The sequence below is a fragment of the Uloborus diversus genome, unplaced genomic scaffold (genome assembly GCF_026930045.1).
Source record: "Uloborus diversus isolate 005 unplaced genomic scaffold, Udiv.v.3.1 scaffold_1087, whole genome shotgun sequence".
Classification (NCBI taxonomy): domain Eukaryota; kingdom Metazoa; phylum Arthropoda; class Arachnida; order Araneae; family Uloboridae; genus Uloborus; species Uloborus diversus.
This window is the reverse complement of record NW_026557751.1, coordinates 1-16,223: the sequence shown is the minus strand read 5'-3', so window position 1 is coordinate 16,223 and position 16,223 is coordinate 1. Positions and strand designations below refer to the sequence as shown.

The following is a 16,223-nucleotide window of genomic DNA, read 5'->3' as shown; positions in this document are numbered from 1 at the left end:
CTCTAAAACAGTAGTGCCCAACATACGGCCTGCAAAACTAATCCATGCGACCCACTGCTACATTCAATGTCAGGAATCAAACATGTTCTGGAATTTCTGAACCTAATAATTTATATGCTTTTGAAAATGTGCAAATAAGTAAACAAAACAAGTATACTTTTGAATCAAAAGATTGATTCGTAGCTGAATGGTTTTTTCAAAAAAGATCTGGTTTAGAAAAATAAAAAATTAAACTATGTGACTTTACTTTAAAGAACCAAAGTACTGTCAATTTAGGTGGATGATTAAATGCACTGTTGACACTAAAAGGCAACTTTTGAAGCAAATTTATTGAAACTTAGTGATGACTCATTCAATCCTTGCCGCATTCAATATCATTCTGCCTGTTTATATAAAAAAAATATCAGACATTTAAGTATCATATTTATTTCACTGCATTTTTACTTTACTTAAATTTACGATGAAGACAAATAAGAATTGTTTAGTTTTTTAAGTGTACATGTACACTTATATTTTTTCCATTATGAGTAAGTGCTTCAATGAGACTGCGGCATTCCATGTAAACGTTTTGCTAATGCTCATTTCCAAAAATTAGCAAGTTTGAGATTAAATAGTGCTATTCTCTTCGTGTAATGAGGTCATGAAAATTTTCATTGAAGTCATGAAAAAGTCTTGGAAAAGTCATGGAATTTTTTCATCCAAATAGAGTATGAACCCTGTTAGAATTTCCTCATGATTTTTGTGATCGATAGTATTTATCCAAAAAATCATGCTTATTATTTCCAAGCTGATCATCAAGTTTTGAACTTTACTTATTATTTTAAATTTATTTTTTTCCCCGGTCTTGTTCATTGATTTAGGCACTTTTCTTTTAGTAATTTTCATCTTTTTAATCATTTTACATTATAGATTTGGAAAACAAACATTATTTATAAACTTTCATTGGTTTGTTTCAAGACAGTACCCAGAGGGCAGAATCAGATGGGTTTGGACCTTTTCCCCCAAATTATACTAGGCAGTAGTTTAGGGAGTTATAGAATACACATGTCTAATATATGCATTCTCTGATTAGGAGTGCCCTGAACTTAAATTTTTGGGAAGGGGAAAAATTTTCAATTTTCTGAATGTAATTCCAAACTTTACTGAATAACAAAATGCGAGCGTACATACATATCTTACATACATAACATGAGAAGGAATTGGCCATCATTAAAAGTAATTTTAAACGTTAAAAAAGAAAGACAATAATTATCTCCAAATTTGCTGAATTTCTAGCAAAATTTGCCAAATAAGGAAATTTTTGAGCTATCACAATAACCCTCCTCCAATATTTTCAGGGTATGGTCTTGCATTAGTTTGAAGGTTTTGATGACTAGTTTTACTCTGTATTTTCTTTAGAAGTTGTCTTCATGGGTGCAAGTTTGGTGATGTGTTCAAGACAGAAAATATTTTCAGCCCCCCCCCCCCTGAATGCGTGCTTACGGAAAAATTTATGTGTATAAATGTTGTAGATTTTAATTATATGACAGTTTTGGAATCTGTGTTTGATTTGAATTTTAAGCTTTTGACTTTTCTAAGAACATGAACCTAGTTTAAATTCTAATATTTAAGCGTTTTGATATCGTAATTCCAAATACCTAAAAATAGTCAATAAAAGGGGGGGGGTCTGGGGGCTCTCCCCGGGAACTTTTCTTAATTGAAGTCCAAAAAACGGAATGATGGGTCATTTTGGTAAAGTTCAATGAAAAGAGGGGTTCAGGGACTCTTACTTCAATTTTTCAAACAGATAATCCGAAAATCACAATATTGGGCGACCTTCAGAAATATTAGAGAATGGGGGGGGGGGGGGTTGCTCTGGGCTCTACCCGAAACTGAAGCTTTAAAAAAAAAAACGAAATTGTACTCTATCTTTCATAATGTTTTAACGCTTTTTGAATGCATTATTGAAACGGAGTTCAGAAACTCTCCTTCGGCAATATTTCGAAATTGAAGTTCCAAAAATGCAATTTTAGACGATGTTGGGTAATGTAAGGGGTGGGCTCCCCGCCATTAATTTTTTGACGATCCTGAACATTTTTATTGCAGCAATAAAATCGCTTGGGACATAAAATTTTTACTTTTGCAACATAAATCAGTTCTCTTCGGAACGTCTACCCAAGATAGCGCCAACAAACTAGAAAAGAAGGAAAGGTGGGGGAAGGGTAAGGCCGACTAATGATAATGAACTGTCACCATTCCCCCACAGTCTTCATTTGAAAAAGAATTCTTTTATAAGATAGCAGGTGGTGAAATTAGCAATAAAAAAAACCGCTTCAGTGAAGTAGATATATTTTTTAAACGAGGTACACTTTCCAGTATTCAGTAATTTAAAAAAGCAATAGGGGAACTGAATCCTCACCCCAAGGACGGTCCCCGAATCACATCCTTCTTAAGACACTCAAATATGGCCTAAAGTGTCGTTTTAAATATTTCAGCACTGAAAAATTTTCGGAAGAGAACTCCCGAACCCCTTCTTCTGAGTTCACCACAAATGTCCTAGGTTTAAGTTGTTATGGCTTCAGTTTCTAAATTATTTTCCCTTTAAACAATACCCTTTTTACCTATATACATGACTTATGATCGCGTAAAAATTTTTATACTTTAATTTTGGAAACTTTTTGAAAGAAGATTTTTACTCCTTTCCCCCTTAAGTCATCCAAAGATAACCCAAAACAAAGCTCATAAATTTTCAGAAACTGAAATATTTCGGGCTGGGCGGCAAAATACCCCTCCCACTCTCCTTGTGTTTACTAAAGGCAGTGTAAGTTTGCGTTTAAGATTTATTCTTCTGTTGAAAGAGCAACTCCCCCTCCCCACATCGCCAAAGACAACCCCGAGTTTTAAGACTTCAATTTCGACCCCCGAATTCCCTAACTCTTAACTTTTTCAAAAATAGCCAAAATAGCGTTTTAATATTTCAGCATGAAGAAATTTTCGTGGAAGAGAGTACCCCCACCCCCTCCCCGAACTCCTTTCCCTAAGTTCACTAAATTTGACTTAAATTCTTAAACCTTCGGTGATGAAAAGGGGGAACCGCAAATTTAAGTTCTAAAATTTATTGAGGTAAGAAGAGGGAATTTGAAAGCTTTAAGTCCCCCAAATATTACCTAAAGCTGAGTTCTGAATAATTTAGCTTTGAATATTTTTCGGGGAAGGGGACCCTGAACCCCAAGAAGGTCTAAAGTTGTGCTTTTAAGACTCCAGTTTCAATATTTCGCCTAAAGAGAGCACCCCCCCCCCCCTCTTGACATTGCCAAAGACAGCCTAAAATTTTTACGACTTCAATTACAAACACTTTTCGGAAGAGGGTCCCAAATTCCCTTTCTCTTAAGTCTTTTAAATATAGCTTCAAAAAAATTTTAATGCATCAGCTACAAAACATTTTCAGGTTAGAACACCAAAATCATCTCTCATAAAATCGCCAAAGATTGCCTAAATTAATGTTTTTAAGAATCCAGTTTCCGATTTTTTTTAAAATCTCCCCCTCCCCACTTTTACACCATCAAAGACAGCCTAAACATTTTTAACTTTTAAATTTTTAAGAGTTTGCAGAAGAGAAATTCCAAACCACTACTAGCTTCAAAAATGGCTTTTATTCAGTTTTCTGATATTTTATTCTGGAGCCCTTGAGTAGCTCCTCCCCCTCTTAGATTGTCCAAGGTATATCGTGAGTTAATTTACGGACTTACCTTCTTCGCAAGAGCAGCGGTTTTTCGCCAACTCGTGCTGCCGTTATTTTTCTCGTTTCCTTTCTCTCTCTCCCCCTCCCCCCATACATTATGTCTTGTGTTATATTGAATGAAATTGGAATTTAGTGATTCCTCAAGTTTTAGAACATTTTACCAGAAACATGTCAAAAATGCTGGAACAGTTGCCCATCAGTGTTTCAAACCAACTTGAAATTTTACCCCGATTCTTTCCAAAATTCCAATTTTCTTTTAAACCTTCAAAATCCCTGATAGTTCCCGTTTTACCTGGTCTTTTGCTATGGCGTAAATTTCATCCCATCAGCAATCACTCTCAATTGTTGATTCAGATTCAACTTTAAGACATTTTAAGAGTGCACATAATTTTCATTTCTGCGTGTAAAGTTTGCAAGGAAAAAAAACGCAAATGGAAAAAAACGAAAGGATGATCGAAAATAGCACGAGAAAAGGTTAAATTTTAATGTAGAGACTTAATTCGAAAAATCAGGGAGAAGAGCGGGCAACTACGTGGTCTTCAACGCAGTGAGTTGCAAATAATAGAATTCTAGATCTTGTAATGCACAGGGGCAGAATCATGCAAGAGAATATCCGTCACATAGGAAGATAAAATCACTCTATGCACCTCCCTTAATTGAGCAATCAATCCAGAATGTCGATGTAAATTCCTGGTTATGGAACGACCCACAGTCCAGTAATAAAAAGAAAAGTTAAGTTTGAAAAAAATGCTTTTATGTAAAAATTGAAGGGAAGTCATCGAATTTCTTTCCGTCCCGACCTCCGTCTTGGAAATTTTGTCCAAGACGGAAATCCGTCCTGAGACGGAAGGTCTCGCACCCATGGTTGCCTTAGGGATGCTTTTTTGTGGCAATGCAACATGAAATTCATAAAATATTCTTATTAATTACTTTGCATGTAATTACTTTCAAATTTACTGCATCATCTTGGAAAATGTGTAAGCTATTTTCACTTCAAAAGTAATAAAACTCTCTCTCTTAATTTTAATCTTTTCTTAATTTTAATATGCATTATCACTTTAATCAGTAGTTCAAAGTGAAATTTTGCACAATGAAATTATTAACCTACACCAGTATTTACAACAAATTTTTTTCATCACTTATTTTTTTTAACTTTTGGTCTTAAGTAGTAAAATCATAATAATTTGCAAATTAAAATTTGTTAAGAGTTCTGAAGATTATTAGTTGTTTTTACTTAATTGCATGAGCTTTCGTTACACAACAAAAGAAATAATCAAGAATTGGTACAAAAGTATTCCCTCCTCCCCCTTACCATGATAATTTCTCAATCTTATTTTGTGTCCTTTTTTTTTTTTTTTTTTTTGGCTATTACGAAGTAAAAAAAGAAATTCTTAAAATTATTTATCTTACATTTTCCGATATTGATGTTTTATGCTCACCTAAGTGCAACACCATATTCTTGCCTATTTATTCTTGATTGTCTAAATTCAGTTTTTTTATTTTATTGATAAGCTTGAACTAAGACTAATTAAATCATTAATATTTAGTGATTTATTTATTAACTTTATTATTTATTAACTTTATTATTTATTTACTTTATTATTTATTTACTTTATTATTTATTTTATTATTATTATTTATTTTATTTTTTATTTATTTTATTTTTTATTTATTTTTAAGCAATTGAATCTGTTTTGAAATCTAAAAACCTGTAATTTTTAAAAAAAATACTTCATTTGCACTTTTGTAGATCAACATGTATTTTTTCAGAATGTTTGAAAATGAGTTTTAAACAAAACCATGCAGTTTAAGTAAATAAGTGTAGAGAAAACTTACTAGTACAATCGAATAATGCAATTTGCTTTACATGAAATATCACTCGACATGAAATACTTGTTTAATCCTGCAAAGCAACAATCAATTAATAAAGTTGAATAAACGCCTCTTTGTAGTTGAAAAGTAAAATAAGAAATAACAATGCATAATCGCACAAAATGGCAAATTATTGCGGACACATGTTTTGGGGTTTCAAGGAACCCTTTCTTCACTGCAAAATAAATGAGCATGTGAAAGAAAAGACATTCAACAAAAGAAAAGAGGCAGATAAGCAGCTTAAAAAATAACGGATTAAACAAACACCGATGAGAAAATTATAAACCAATAAAGAACAGTTTATAATCAACAAATTATGTAATAAAGTTAATAAATAATTAATCAGTGGAAAAGATTAAACTGGTTAATATGAAATAATCATCACAATTGCATGAATTTTGCCTTAACGAGGTTCGATATTTCAATTCATAAAAATGTTTTGTTTTTAGAGAAAAAAAAAGTCATGATAGTTTTTAAAATGAATTTGTAAATGCAGTATATTCCTACTTCTTTTTGAAAATCTTCAACTTCCCTGCTTATTAACCAATCCTTAAATAGCATTGCACATTAACATGCAATGTTAATGCTTGTGTTTCCTCTAACCCACTAATAGCTTTTCTCCATAACCCTTTCTTATTATTAACCTATCTTAAATGTTTTTTCACAATGCATTAGTAATATGGACTTTCTCAATAACATACTAACAGCTTTTGCAAATAGCTTTTCTCCAAGCCACAGACTATCTTTTAGAGATTCTTATGCTATAATGAATCATCGTAGATGGTCCTGTCTAACGGAAACAAGCTTGAAGTAAGTATTTATGTTGTGCGGAAGGGAAAAAATGCATTGTTAATGTGTTGCTTCCTCTTCTCTCTTACTTATGCTTGTATTGCCTCATATTATTTGTTATCTGACAAGAAAAAGATTAAAATCCTTACCAAGATTCCTCATGATAGTTTTTAAAATACCTTTTGTAATAATTCATACTATTACTTTTATAACAAACGATACTTGGAAACAGCTGGCAAACATTACAAAAATATTGCCTGCAAAAGAAGCTAAGCAGGTTTATGTTTTTGAAAACAGCTAAAAGATTTTTTGTAAAAGCATTCCTCCATTGAATGAAAACAATTTAGAATTTCTTAATAGCTACCATATTTTTTAAATTATTTTCCTTAGCAAAATTGAATTTTTTGTCATATGTTCAATTGCATACAGCAAAAACAATCACAAAAAAAAAAAAAAAAACATTTGCAATAAGTATTTTTGTAAAAATAATAGTAATGTTAATGACTAAATAAATTAACAAAGTAAGTTTCTTAGAAAGCATTAAAAAACATGCATAAACAACTATTTCAGTAATTTGTGTATTTAAGAATTTTTTTTTCTACAATTAGAAAAGTTGATTTTTTAAAAAAATTAATAATTATTTTAACTCAATCATTGTTAGAAAAACAAACTAAAATGATTTATTGGTAAAAATATAATAAAACTTAATGTCAGCTTCCTGCTTATAATTTGTAAATATTTTGTTCAAAACAAGTTCTGCGTTTACCTGTTCAGAAAAAAAAAAATTAGGAACAACAAACATTAACTTTAAATATAGTAGTAATTAAAGAGGCATCAGTCTCAAAAATATTTACTGAATGGAATGTATGCTTGCACTTACTCTAAATGTTTCATAACTGTTACATAAAAATAAAGGAACTTTAAATAAGGCAGTAAGGAATGCCCTTGATGAATTTCTGTAAATTAAAAAATGCTCTTAGTTAGTTAAAATGATATCAATATAAGTTTAGTTCTAATTCAAAAAGTTTTTAATCAACTTACATATATTCACAACTGTATTTTGACTTTTTTTTTGTAATTCACTAAACTTTATTTCGTACTTTAAATTAATTTACCTTTGAACATGTTTTTATCAGTCAATTCCACAAAAGTATTTATGTAATTCAGGTGTGTTTAAAGCTTTCATTCTGATTATCAGGGGTAATGACTAATCTGTATCATGGCACAAATAGATGATCAGTCTAGAACATATTTTTTAATTGTGTGATTTATATACCTATATAAAATAACGTAGCCCCTAGTTAAATTGCGCTTGTCGGGAGAAAACAAAATACATCTGAAAACGCAATATAACCAAGATCATTGTAAAGAATGATAAAACTAACATTCAAATGACTCCCCATATGGGTATTTTCAGCAAACATAATTGATTTTTGTGTTTGATAAAAACATCAAAAGAAAATTCTTACCTTTTTTTTTTTTTTTGCTTTAAAAAAAAGATCAAAAATCATTTATTTATTTTTGGTGAAATAAGAATTCAAACAATTATGACTTAAATTGCAGCAACTTCAGAAGAATTGCATACATTCTTGTTCTATTTATTGGTTAGAGAAAGGAAGGTAATGAATTTTCCTGAGATATGCAAGGTTTTAAAAACATAAACAGTCTCAAGTTTGGAGCAAAATTTCATTACCTTAAATTGTTTGGGAGACAGAGGAAAAGCTCAATTTAACAAGGAGTTGCAGTATATCCATGCAAATTTTATCGTAGATATCTATTAAAATGTCTGTCACATAAAAAGAAGCTTAAGCTTTTTTCACTCTCAGAGTGATATTGTCATTTGTCTTATTTTATGAACTAATTTACTAATATTTGTTCTTTTTTATATAGTAAAGATCGCAGTCCTTCCCCGGCCACAATACCTGGTTTGCATCATGACATCTTGTCTCGTTCAACTAGTTACAATGGTCAAAGCTCACCTGCTCCATATTATAGTCACTCAAGACCTTCTAGCATGGTTTCCTTAAATGGTGAATACATTTTCCCCTAAGAGTCTGTCCATTAATGTTGTCACACTTTTTTTCCCAATATATTTGACCCTCCTCGCTCCTTTTGTCACAAAGTGTCACAATTCCCCACACACCCTCTTTCTCCTCTAACCACTACCAACACCATATTTTACAAACTCATTGCTATAAAAAAGGTTTTTATATCAACCACACTGTGCGACGATACGCTTTTTGTTACTCCCTCCCTGCTCAAAGCGGGACATCATTTGGGGACAGCCCCTAACTTTTTTAGTTTCACAGAATGTGGAGAGGGGGTGGGACCAGAAAAAAATTTAAAATTTATAGGTAGAAAATAAATTAAATCAATGAATACACAAAAGAAAAATATTAATAATTAGGGGCACCCGCACAGCTTCGCCCGTAATAGAAAAATTAAAGGTCTTTTGGTTTGCCTGTATATTTACAAATAATGTATGGTGAATTTTCTCGCCAATTGGCTTGTACCGACGTTACAGTTCCACGTTATGATGATTTCGTATCTCGCCAATTGGCTTGTGCCCATGTTACGGTTCCACGTTATGATAATTTCATAATTTATGATATTTTTTTTTCTTAAAATTGGAATAAAAAAAAGAACCACATCGAATTTTCGAAAAATCGCTTCGAGGTGCACATCCCCATGCTACATACTAACTTTGTGCCAAATTTCATGAAAATCGGCCGAACGGTTTAGGCGCTATGCGCGTCACAGACATCCTACAGATATCCTACAGACATCCTACAGACATCCTCCGGACAGAGAGACTTTCTGCTTTATTATTAGTAACTAGTGGCACCCGCACGGCTTTGCCCGTAATAGAAAAATTAAAAGGTCTTTTGGTTCGCCTGTATATTAACAAATAAAGTATGGTGAATTTTCTCGCCAATTGGCTTGTACCCACGTTACAGTTCCACGTTATGATAATTTCGTATTTTATCATAGTTTTTTTCTTAAAATTGGAATAGAAAAAGAACCACATCGAATTTTCGAAAAATCGCTTCGAGGTGCACACCCTCATGCTACAAACTAACTTTGTGCCAAATTTCATGAAAATCGGCCCAAAGATTTTGGCGCTATGCGCGTCACAGACATCCAGACATCCTACAGACATCCAGACATCCTCCGGACAGAGAGATTTTCTGCTTTATTATTAGTAATTACAGTTCCACGTTATGATAACTTCGTATCTCGCCAATTGGCTTGTGCCGATGTTACGGTTCCACGTTACGATAATTTCGTAATTTATGATAGTTTTTTTTTCTTAAAATTGGAATAAAAAAAGAACCACATGGAATTTTCGAAAAATCGCTTCGAGGTGCACACCCCCATGCTACATACTAACTTTGTGCCAAATTTCATGAAAATCGGCCGAACGGTTTAGGCGCTATGCGCGTCACAGACATCCTACAGACATCCTACAGACATCCAGACATCCTCCGGACAGAGAGACTTATTGCTTTATTATTAGTAAAGAAGATAACTAAGAGGCTCCGCCCCCTGTGGTGGCTCAATGCCAACTGTGGCGGGCGACAATAATGAATTTAATGCTTTAACCCCGAAATGTCCTCCAGATATCTAAGGGGTGATGATGTTTGATGACCATTTTAAGTTTAGAGGGGTGAGTCAGGGAGGAATGGTTTCCCTGGGTGTTAGTTATCCCCCCAAGCAGTATTAGTATTGAACTGGTCGACATTGTCAGCTCGGAAGAGATGGGGTTTAAGGCACACACGCAGACAGACAGGCATAGGTTTTAATACAGGGATGATTGTGAGTTCATCAAAAAATACCTGAAAGTTGCAAAACGAGAACGGAGGGGGGGGGGGGGTGTAATCTTTGGCTCCTATTACTTAAGTGCACCTTTGCCATAGTTTTAAATAGTTCTGAGTCAAAATTTTGTGTGTACATTTAATTAAATTTTTAATGGATTACAAAGTTACTTTTGAGCTGGTGTTATACAAATTATCTTCACATTTGTCCATTTTAAGGGATTAGGTGTCCATCTTAAGGCTCTTGCAGGTATATTTGATGAGTATTATATAATAATAATAAAAAAAAATTGCGGAGGTAGGGAGATAAAAGCATAACGAAAAAAAAATATAATTCCGGTATTTTCGGACATGAAAATACCGGAATACTTCCGAAAATACCGGAAATTCGGTAAAATACCGGAACACAATCACCCCTGTTAATAGTACAGTTAATCGATACTGAGGGTTTACAGTGCATGTATTGGTACTAACAAAACTATTTGTTAGTAATTTTTATATCTTTATTAGAGAACTTTTTTTTTCCCTTTTGAAAGTTTCAAGACACAACACGTTACCTCTAAAAAGTCTCAAGAGCATTGATACTGCCCCTCCCCCTCCCTTGCTCTCCTAAAAGGTTCATAAAACTAGTTGGATTTGCGTAAAGGAATTTTATTTGTTCAAAAGAGAGAAAAAAAGTTGTGGGCATCACAAAACTTTCGTCTATGTCCTTCATATGAATACTCAGTACTTATGCATTAATACTTCAAAAAGATTATAAAATAAATTTCTGTAAGTAGTTTAAAAAAATGAATTTTTAAAAACTGTTATGTCGTGGTTTTAAGGAAATAATAGTTCAGTGCTTTAAAAATTGACAAATATTTAAAGCACTGAACAAATTAGAAAATATTAAAACTTGAACAAACTAATAATTGAATGATAATGTCTTTTCATTTTATGTTATTTCAAAATTGAATAACATGAGTAATTTGTTTTAGTGTATTTTGCTTTCAAAATTGCTTAATTTTTCGGCTACAGCATTTTCAAAATGTCATTTCTTTCAGAGTCATCCGAAGCAATTCAACATCAGTTAATGTTTGTGAAAGATACTTCCAAATATTGGTACAAGCCAAATATTTCAAGACAACAAGGTATTTATACCAAAAAGAATGTCTGTATTCTTTTAGAATTATATTTTTAGTAAGGATAAGAATATGCATAAAATCGAAAACCGTCAGGGACCAAAAACCAGAATTGAAAAATTTTTGTTTAGTTGAAACACAGTGGAAAAAATTACGGTTCAACGGTCTGGTCTGAACTGCATTTTAAAGAATTTTTTTTTCAAACTCCGTACAAATAAAAATGTTCTCTGTAGTTTGCAAGGTTCAGTCATTAGTCAGGCAGACAAAGTTACTGATCTGGGGGTCCTAATAAGTCAGGATTTAAAGTTTAGCCAACAGTGCAGCATTGCTAGCAACAAGGCCAATAAGATGCTTGGGTTTATCAATAGATCTATTTCAAATAAATCTAAAGAAGTTCTTCTGCCCTTATATAGAAGTTTGGTAAGACCCCATTTGGAGTATGCTGTTCAGTTTTGGTCTCCTTATCTTAAGAAAGACATTAATGTATTGGAGAGGGTTCAAAGGCGGGCTACAAGGCTAATAAGTGGACTTTCCCACTTAGACTATGATTCCAGGCTTAGAAGGTTAAAAATGTACAGTCTTGAGCAAAGAAGAGACCGAGGGGACATGATTCAGTTGTTTAAAATTATTAAAACGAAAGATGTTACGGGGCTAAAGTTTAGCACTGAAAACAGGACAAGGGGTCACTGTTTTAAGCTATTTAAATCTCAGGCTAACATGGATATTAGGAAAAATTATTATTTTAGCAGGGTAGTGGAACCTTGGAACAGCTTACCGGAAGAGGTGGTAATGAGCAAAGGAGTAGACAGTTTTAAGAGGGCCATTGATCTTCACTGGGGATTGTAAATTGACTAGGACCAGTCTAGCTGGGCCCAGAGCCTGTTGCTGGTCGTCACTTTTGTATTTGTATTTGTTTTAATGAAACTGATTTTCTAATCTATGCTTTTATATTTAGCCATAGACGTCTTGCGAAATGCAACACCTGGTACTTTTATCATCAGGGACAGCAATAATTTCCCCGGTGCCTATGGTCTGGCATTAAAAGTTGTAGCACTTCCACCCAATGTACAAATTAAGCCAGGTAATATACATTTTAAACTGGATATTGGATGACAAAATGATGAACTTTGAGTTAATTCATTCCACTTTATATCCTCTTTATTTAATTTTATGGTATCTTTATTTTCTAGATGATGACATGTCTAATGAATTAGTCAGGCATTTTCTCATTGAACCAACATCTAAGGGAGTGCGTTTAAAAGGTTGTCCCAATGAGCCTGTGTTTGGTACGTAATAATAATCATAATCAAAAATCCTTCTTTGCTTATTGGTTTTAGCTTTTGCTATTGTAAAAAATATATTAAACTGAGTTTTATTTTCAGGAAGTTTATCTGCCTTTGTTTATCAGCATACCATCACACAGTTAGCTCTGCCATGTAAATTGGTACTACCAGAAGAAGGTATGTATTAGATATGGTTTTAGTCCCTATTGCTTTTAATCAAGAAATCCAGGCACTAACGCAAATGAGTTCATAAAAAACCAGACTTAACATAAATACTTTTAAACCCAAAAAGCTTTCATATATTAAAAACTGGAAAAGAAACTATTGAATGATTTTTATCTAAGATTTTATGTTTTTTAAAATACAGTAACTCTTTGTTATATTGCACTTGTAGGAAGGCAAAAAAAAAAAGCGCGCTACACAGCTGGAAAAGCGAGGTAACCTTAGGTCATAAAAAGTAATGATTTAGTTAATGTACAAATTACTGACTTTGTCCAACTGCAAAAACATTACTATCATATTAAGACGAGTTTCTCAATAAAAGCAAGAGAAAATTAGCTTCCAATTGTTCTTTTAAAAAAATTAATATTTATATAGTTTCGTGTTAGAACATGAATCCATGGGCGGATTTATGGGGGGTCAGAGGGGGGCAATGCCCCCCCCCAGTTTTGGGTGGACTTTATGTAACAACAACACATCTTCCAAAAGTTTAAAAAAAAATCATTATTTTTTCGTTTTTGAATAGTTCAGAAGAGCATGGGTGGATTTATAGGGGGGGGGGGGGGACAAAGGGGACAATGTCCCCCAATTTTGCGAGGAGTTTATATAGTAACAACTTATCTTCCAAAATCTTATAACAAAAAAAATATCATGATTTTTTCTTTTTTGAATAGGAAATTTTCAGAGACTGGAAAGTGCAAATTATTAATAGGTTCTAAAATCCCTGAAAAGAATTGGCACAGTAAAGCCTACAAGGGCTCTTAAACCAAAACCGCAATCTAACCAACCAAACCTTGAAAATTATTAGACAAGTCTTTGAAACTCCTAAGCAAAGAGTGCTTCAATTTTATTTCTTATCAAGTGTATAAATTAAGAATTGTTCAAATGGGTAGTATGTTACTCTCTTGATACCTATTCTCTAAATCTGTGCACCATTTCTTTTAAAGTATTAACTTGCATCACGAAGCACTTTTAAAGCGTAATACTTAAAAAAATATATATATTTGCCTATTATTTCCAATTAACCCTTATAAGACTTCAAAATGCAGAATTTTATATCCATTTTAGACAATTTCCTCCGGGGGAGTAACCCCCGGGCGCCCCTAAAACTGGAGATATTCTATATCCCACTTAAAAGGGAGCACTGCGTCACTCTCTTAATACCAGCCCCCTCTCTTTTAAGGTCAATTTAAAAAGGACAGCATGATTACACACAGTAATGAAAACGACACATAAAAAAGTAAAGAATGGCCTTACGCATCACAGAAAACAGGCAAAAACATGGGAGGGGGAGGGCAATTAAAAATGTTGCTTCAAGAAAAAAAATCCTGCCCCCCCAAGAACTCAGTCCTAAATCCGCCTATGCATGAATCCATAGTTGTAGCTTAAACTACCAGCTTAAATGGATGGAAAACATACTCGTTTCTTAGTTAGTTGAAGAAAGATAAAACAGTTTTTTCTGAGAAATATATAGGTTTTTTCGATGTCAAGCCCAAACTAACATTTTTTTAAACAATTTTTTGGGAGACAAAGGAAAAGCGGGATATATCCTAATAAGCGATATAAAGAGGGCTTACTGTACAAGAAATCAAAAATTCACTTAAACTATGTGTTTTGTTCTATGGTTTGTTTTTGAATAAAATTTATAAAATAACTGGAGAAATGCTCATGTTTACTTTGTAAAAATAATACTAAATACGGAATGAAAAACAAAGTTGTGAAGGAGCTCATTTCTGTCTAAAATGAGCATTCTATTTCAGATTATTGTTAATGTGTGATTGTTCCTCGCATAACAAAAAGTTGATCTTAAAGCAGAATTCATTTTGGGAGTCTGGAACACTGATTAAAAATGAAAAACTTGTCTGCGAAATAAACCGGCTTTGGATTAATTGTGAAATCTAAATCGCGTTAGAAACATAAAATGTACAAAAATGCAAATCTCATTTATAGCAACTGTATGAATATTAGACATTTTTGTTTCTATAATAAATGTGGTGATTTGGCCATTGCATGCCAACATAGTAGCAATTTGAGCACATTTTTTGTAAAATATATGACACAAGTCCCAGTGTTAAACTGTTTCTGCAACTGAATCAGTTTTCATTGAAAGGGTGTAAGTCAACTTCTGATGCATGTTCACTTATGCCCTTTTAACAAAAAGTGAATCAACTAAGATCCTTAATTTTTAACTTAAATACTCTGTACTTCCTGTTTAACATTTAGAATACTCCTTTTCCCTTTTAGATATAGCACCAGTCACTGATGGAAATGATATCAATCATGAATCTTTGTTGGCACAAGGAGCTGGTAAGTTGATAAATAAATATCTTAGCCTTTTGTAGCCTTATACACATGTACCTGAATGCAAAAATGCACTTAAGAGTTATTTAGGAATAAAATTAACTTTATTTTCAATTAAAGTTAATGACACAATTGCTAGGTCTCAGGCCTGGGAAAAACTGCATGTATCAGTTCTTGTATTTAAAAGTTACTCTTCATTACTTTGCAACCAAGAGCTGTTTTTTCTTATTTTTAAAAAATTCTTGTTTTTTACCTCATTTCATATTTTTTGATCCTCAACTAAAAATTCCGAACTTTAAATATTTAACTGCATACCCGGTTCAAGTTAATGCAGCGACTCTTTACATTTCAAAATGCAAAAAAACCTTCAGTGTTCATATTGAACATGTATATGGTATGTTCAAGTTCTCTAACTTTCTTTTGGCTTAAATTTTGGCTTTTGGTTTCAGGAAAGGTAAATCTTGTGCAACTAATTTATTACATTTCTATGACAAAGTTACCATGGCTTTGGACAATAAGAAGCCAGTAGATGTTGTTTACATTGATTTTCAAAAAGCTTTCGATAAGGTACCGCATGTTGCACTACTTAGCAAATTAGCTGATATAGGAATAGGAGGGAAAACTTTCATTTGGGTAAAAAACTGGCTGACCGGAAGGAAACAAAGAGTAGTTGTAAGGGGAAATTATTCTAATTGGAGTGAGGTCTTAAGCGGGGTTCCTCAAGGATCAGTGTTAGGGCCTGTTTTGTTCATTGTCTTTATGAACGATATTCACAAAAATATTTCTGGGAACATGAATTGTTTTGCTGATGATGTCAAAGTTATGGGGACTGTAGAAAATGATGAACAAGCAAATCAGCTGCAAGAGGATCTAGATCATATTACGGAGTGGGCTGATAAATGGGGTATGGCTGTTAATGTTGGGAAATGTCAAGTGCTACATTTAGGGCATGGGAATAAGTGTACAAGTTATTATTTGCAAGGTTCAGTCATTAGTCAGGCAGACAAAGTTACTGATCTGGGGGTCTTAATAAGTCAGGATTTAAAGTTTAGTCAACAGTGCAGCATTGCTAGCAACAAAGCCAATAAGATGCTTGGGTTTA

At 33.0% G+C, this 16,223-nt stretch overlaps 1 protein-coding gene across 1 annotated transcript in view; it reads left to right on the top strand.

Annotated features, from left to right (window-relative positions):
• LOC129232109 (tensin-1-like) overlaps nt 1–15,127 on the top strand; it is a gene marked incomplete at its 3' end in the record, with an annotated part of 54,920 nt that extends 39,793 nt beyond the window's left edge. The window contains exons 20-26 of the mRNA XM_054866345.1: nt 6,314–6,403; nt 8,273–8,412; nt 11,241–11,327; nt 12,274–12,399; nt 12,509–12,604; nt 12,701–12,778; nt 15,065–15,127. Of these exons, the coding sequence (XP_054722320.1) occupies nt 6,314–6,403; nt 8,273–8,412; nt 11,241–11,327; nt 12,274–12,399; nt 12,509–12,604; nt 12,701–12,778; nt 15,065–15,127 (680 nt within the window). The remainder of the gene's footprint in view (nt 1–6,313; nt 6,404–8,272; nt 8,413–11,240; nt 11,328–12,273; nt 12,400–12,508; nt 12,605–12,700; nt 12,779–15,064) is intronic.
• Between the last annotated feature and the right edge of the window lie 1,096 nt (nt 15,128–16,223).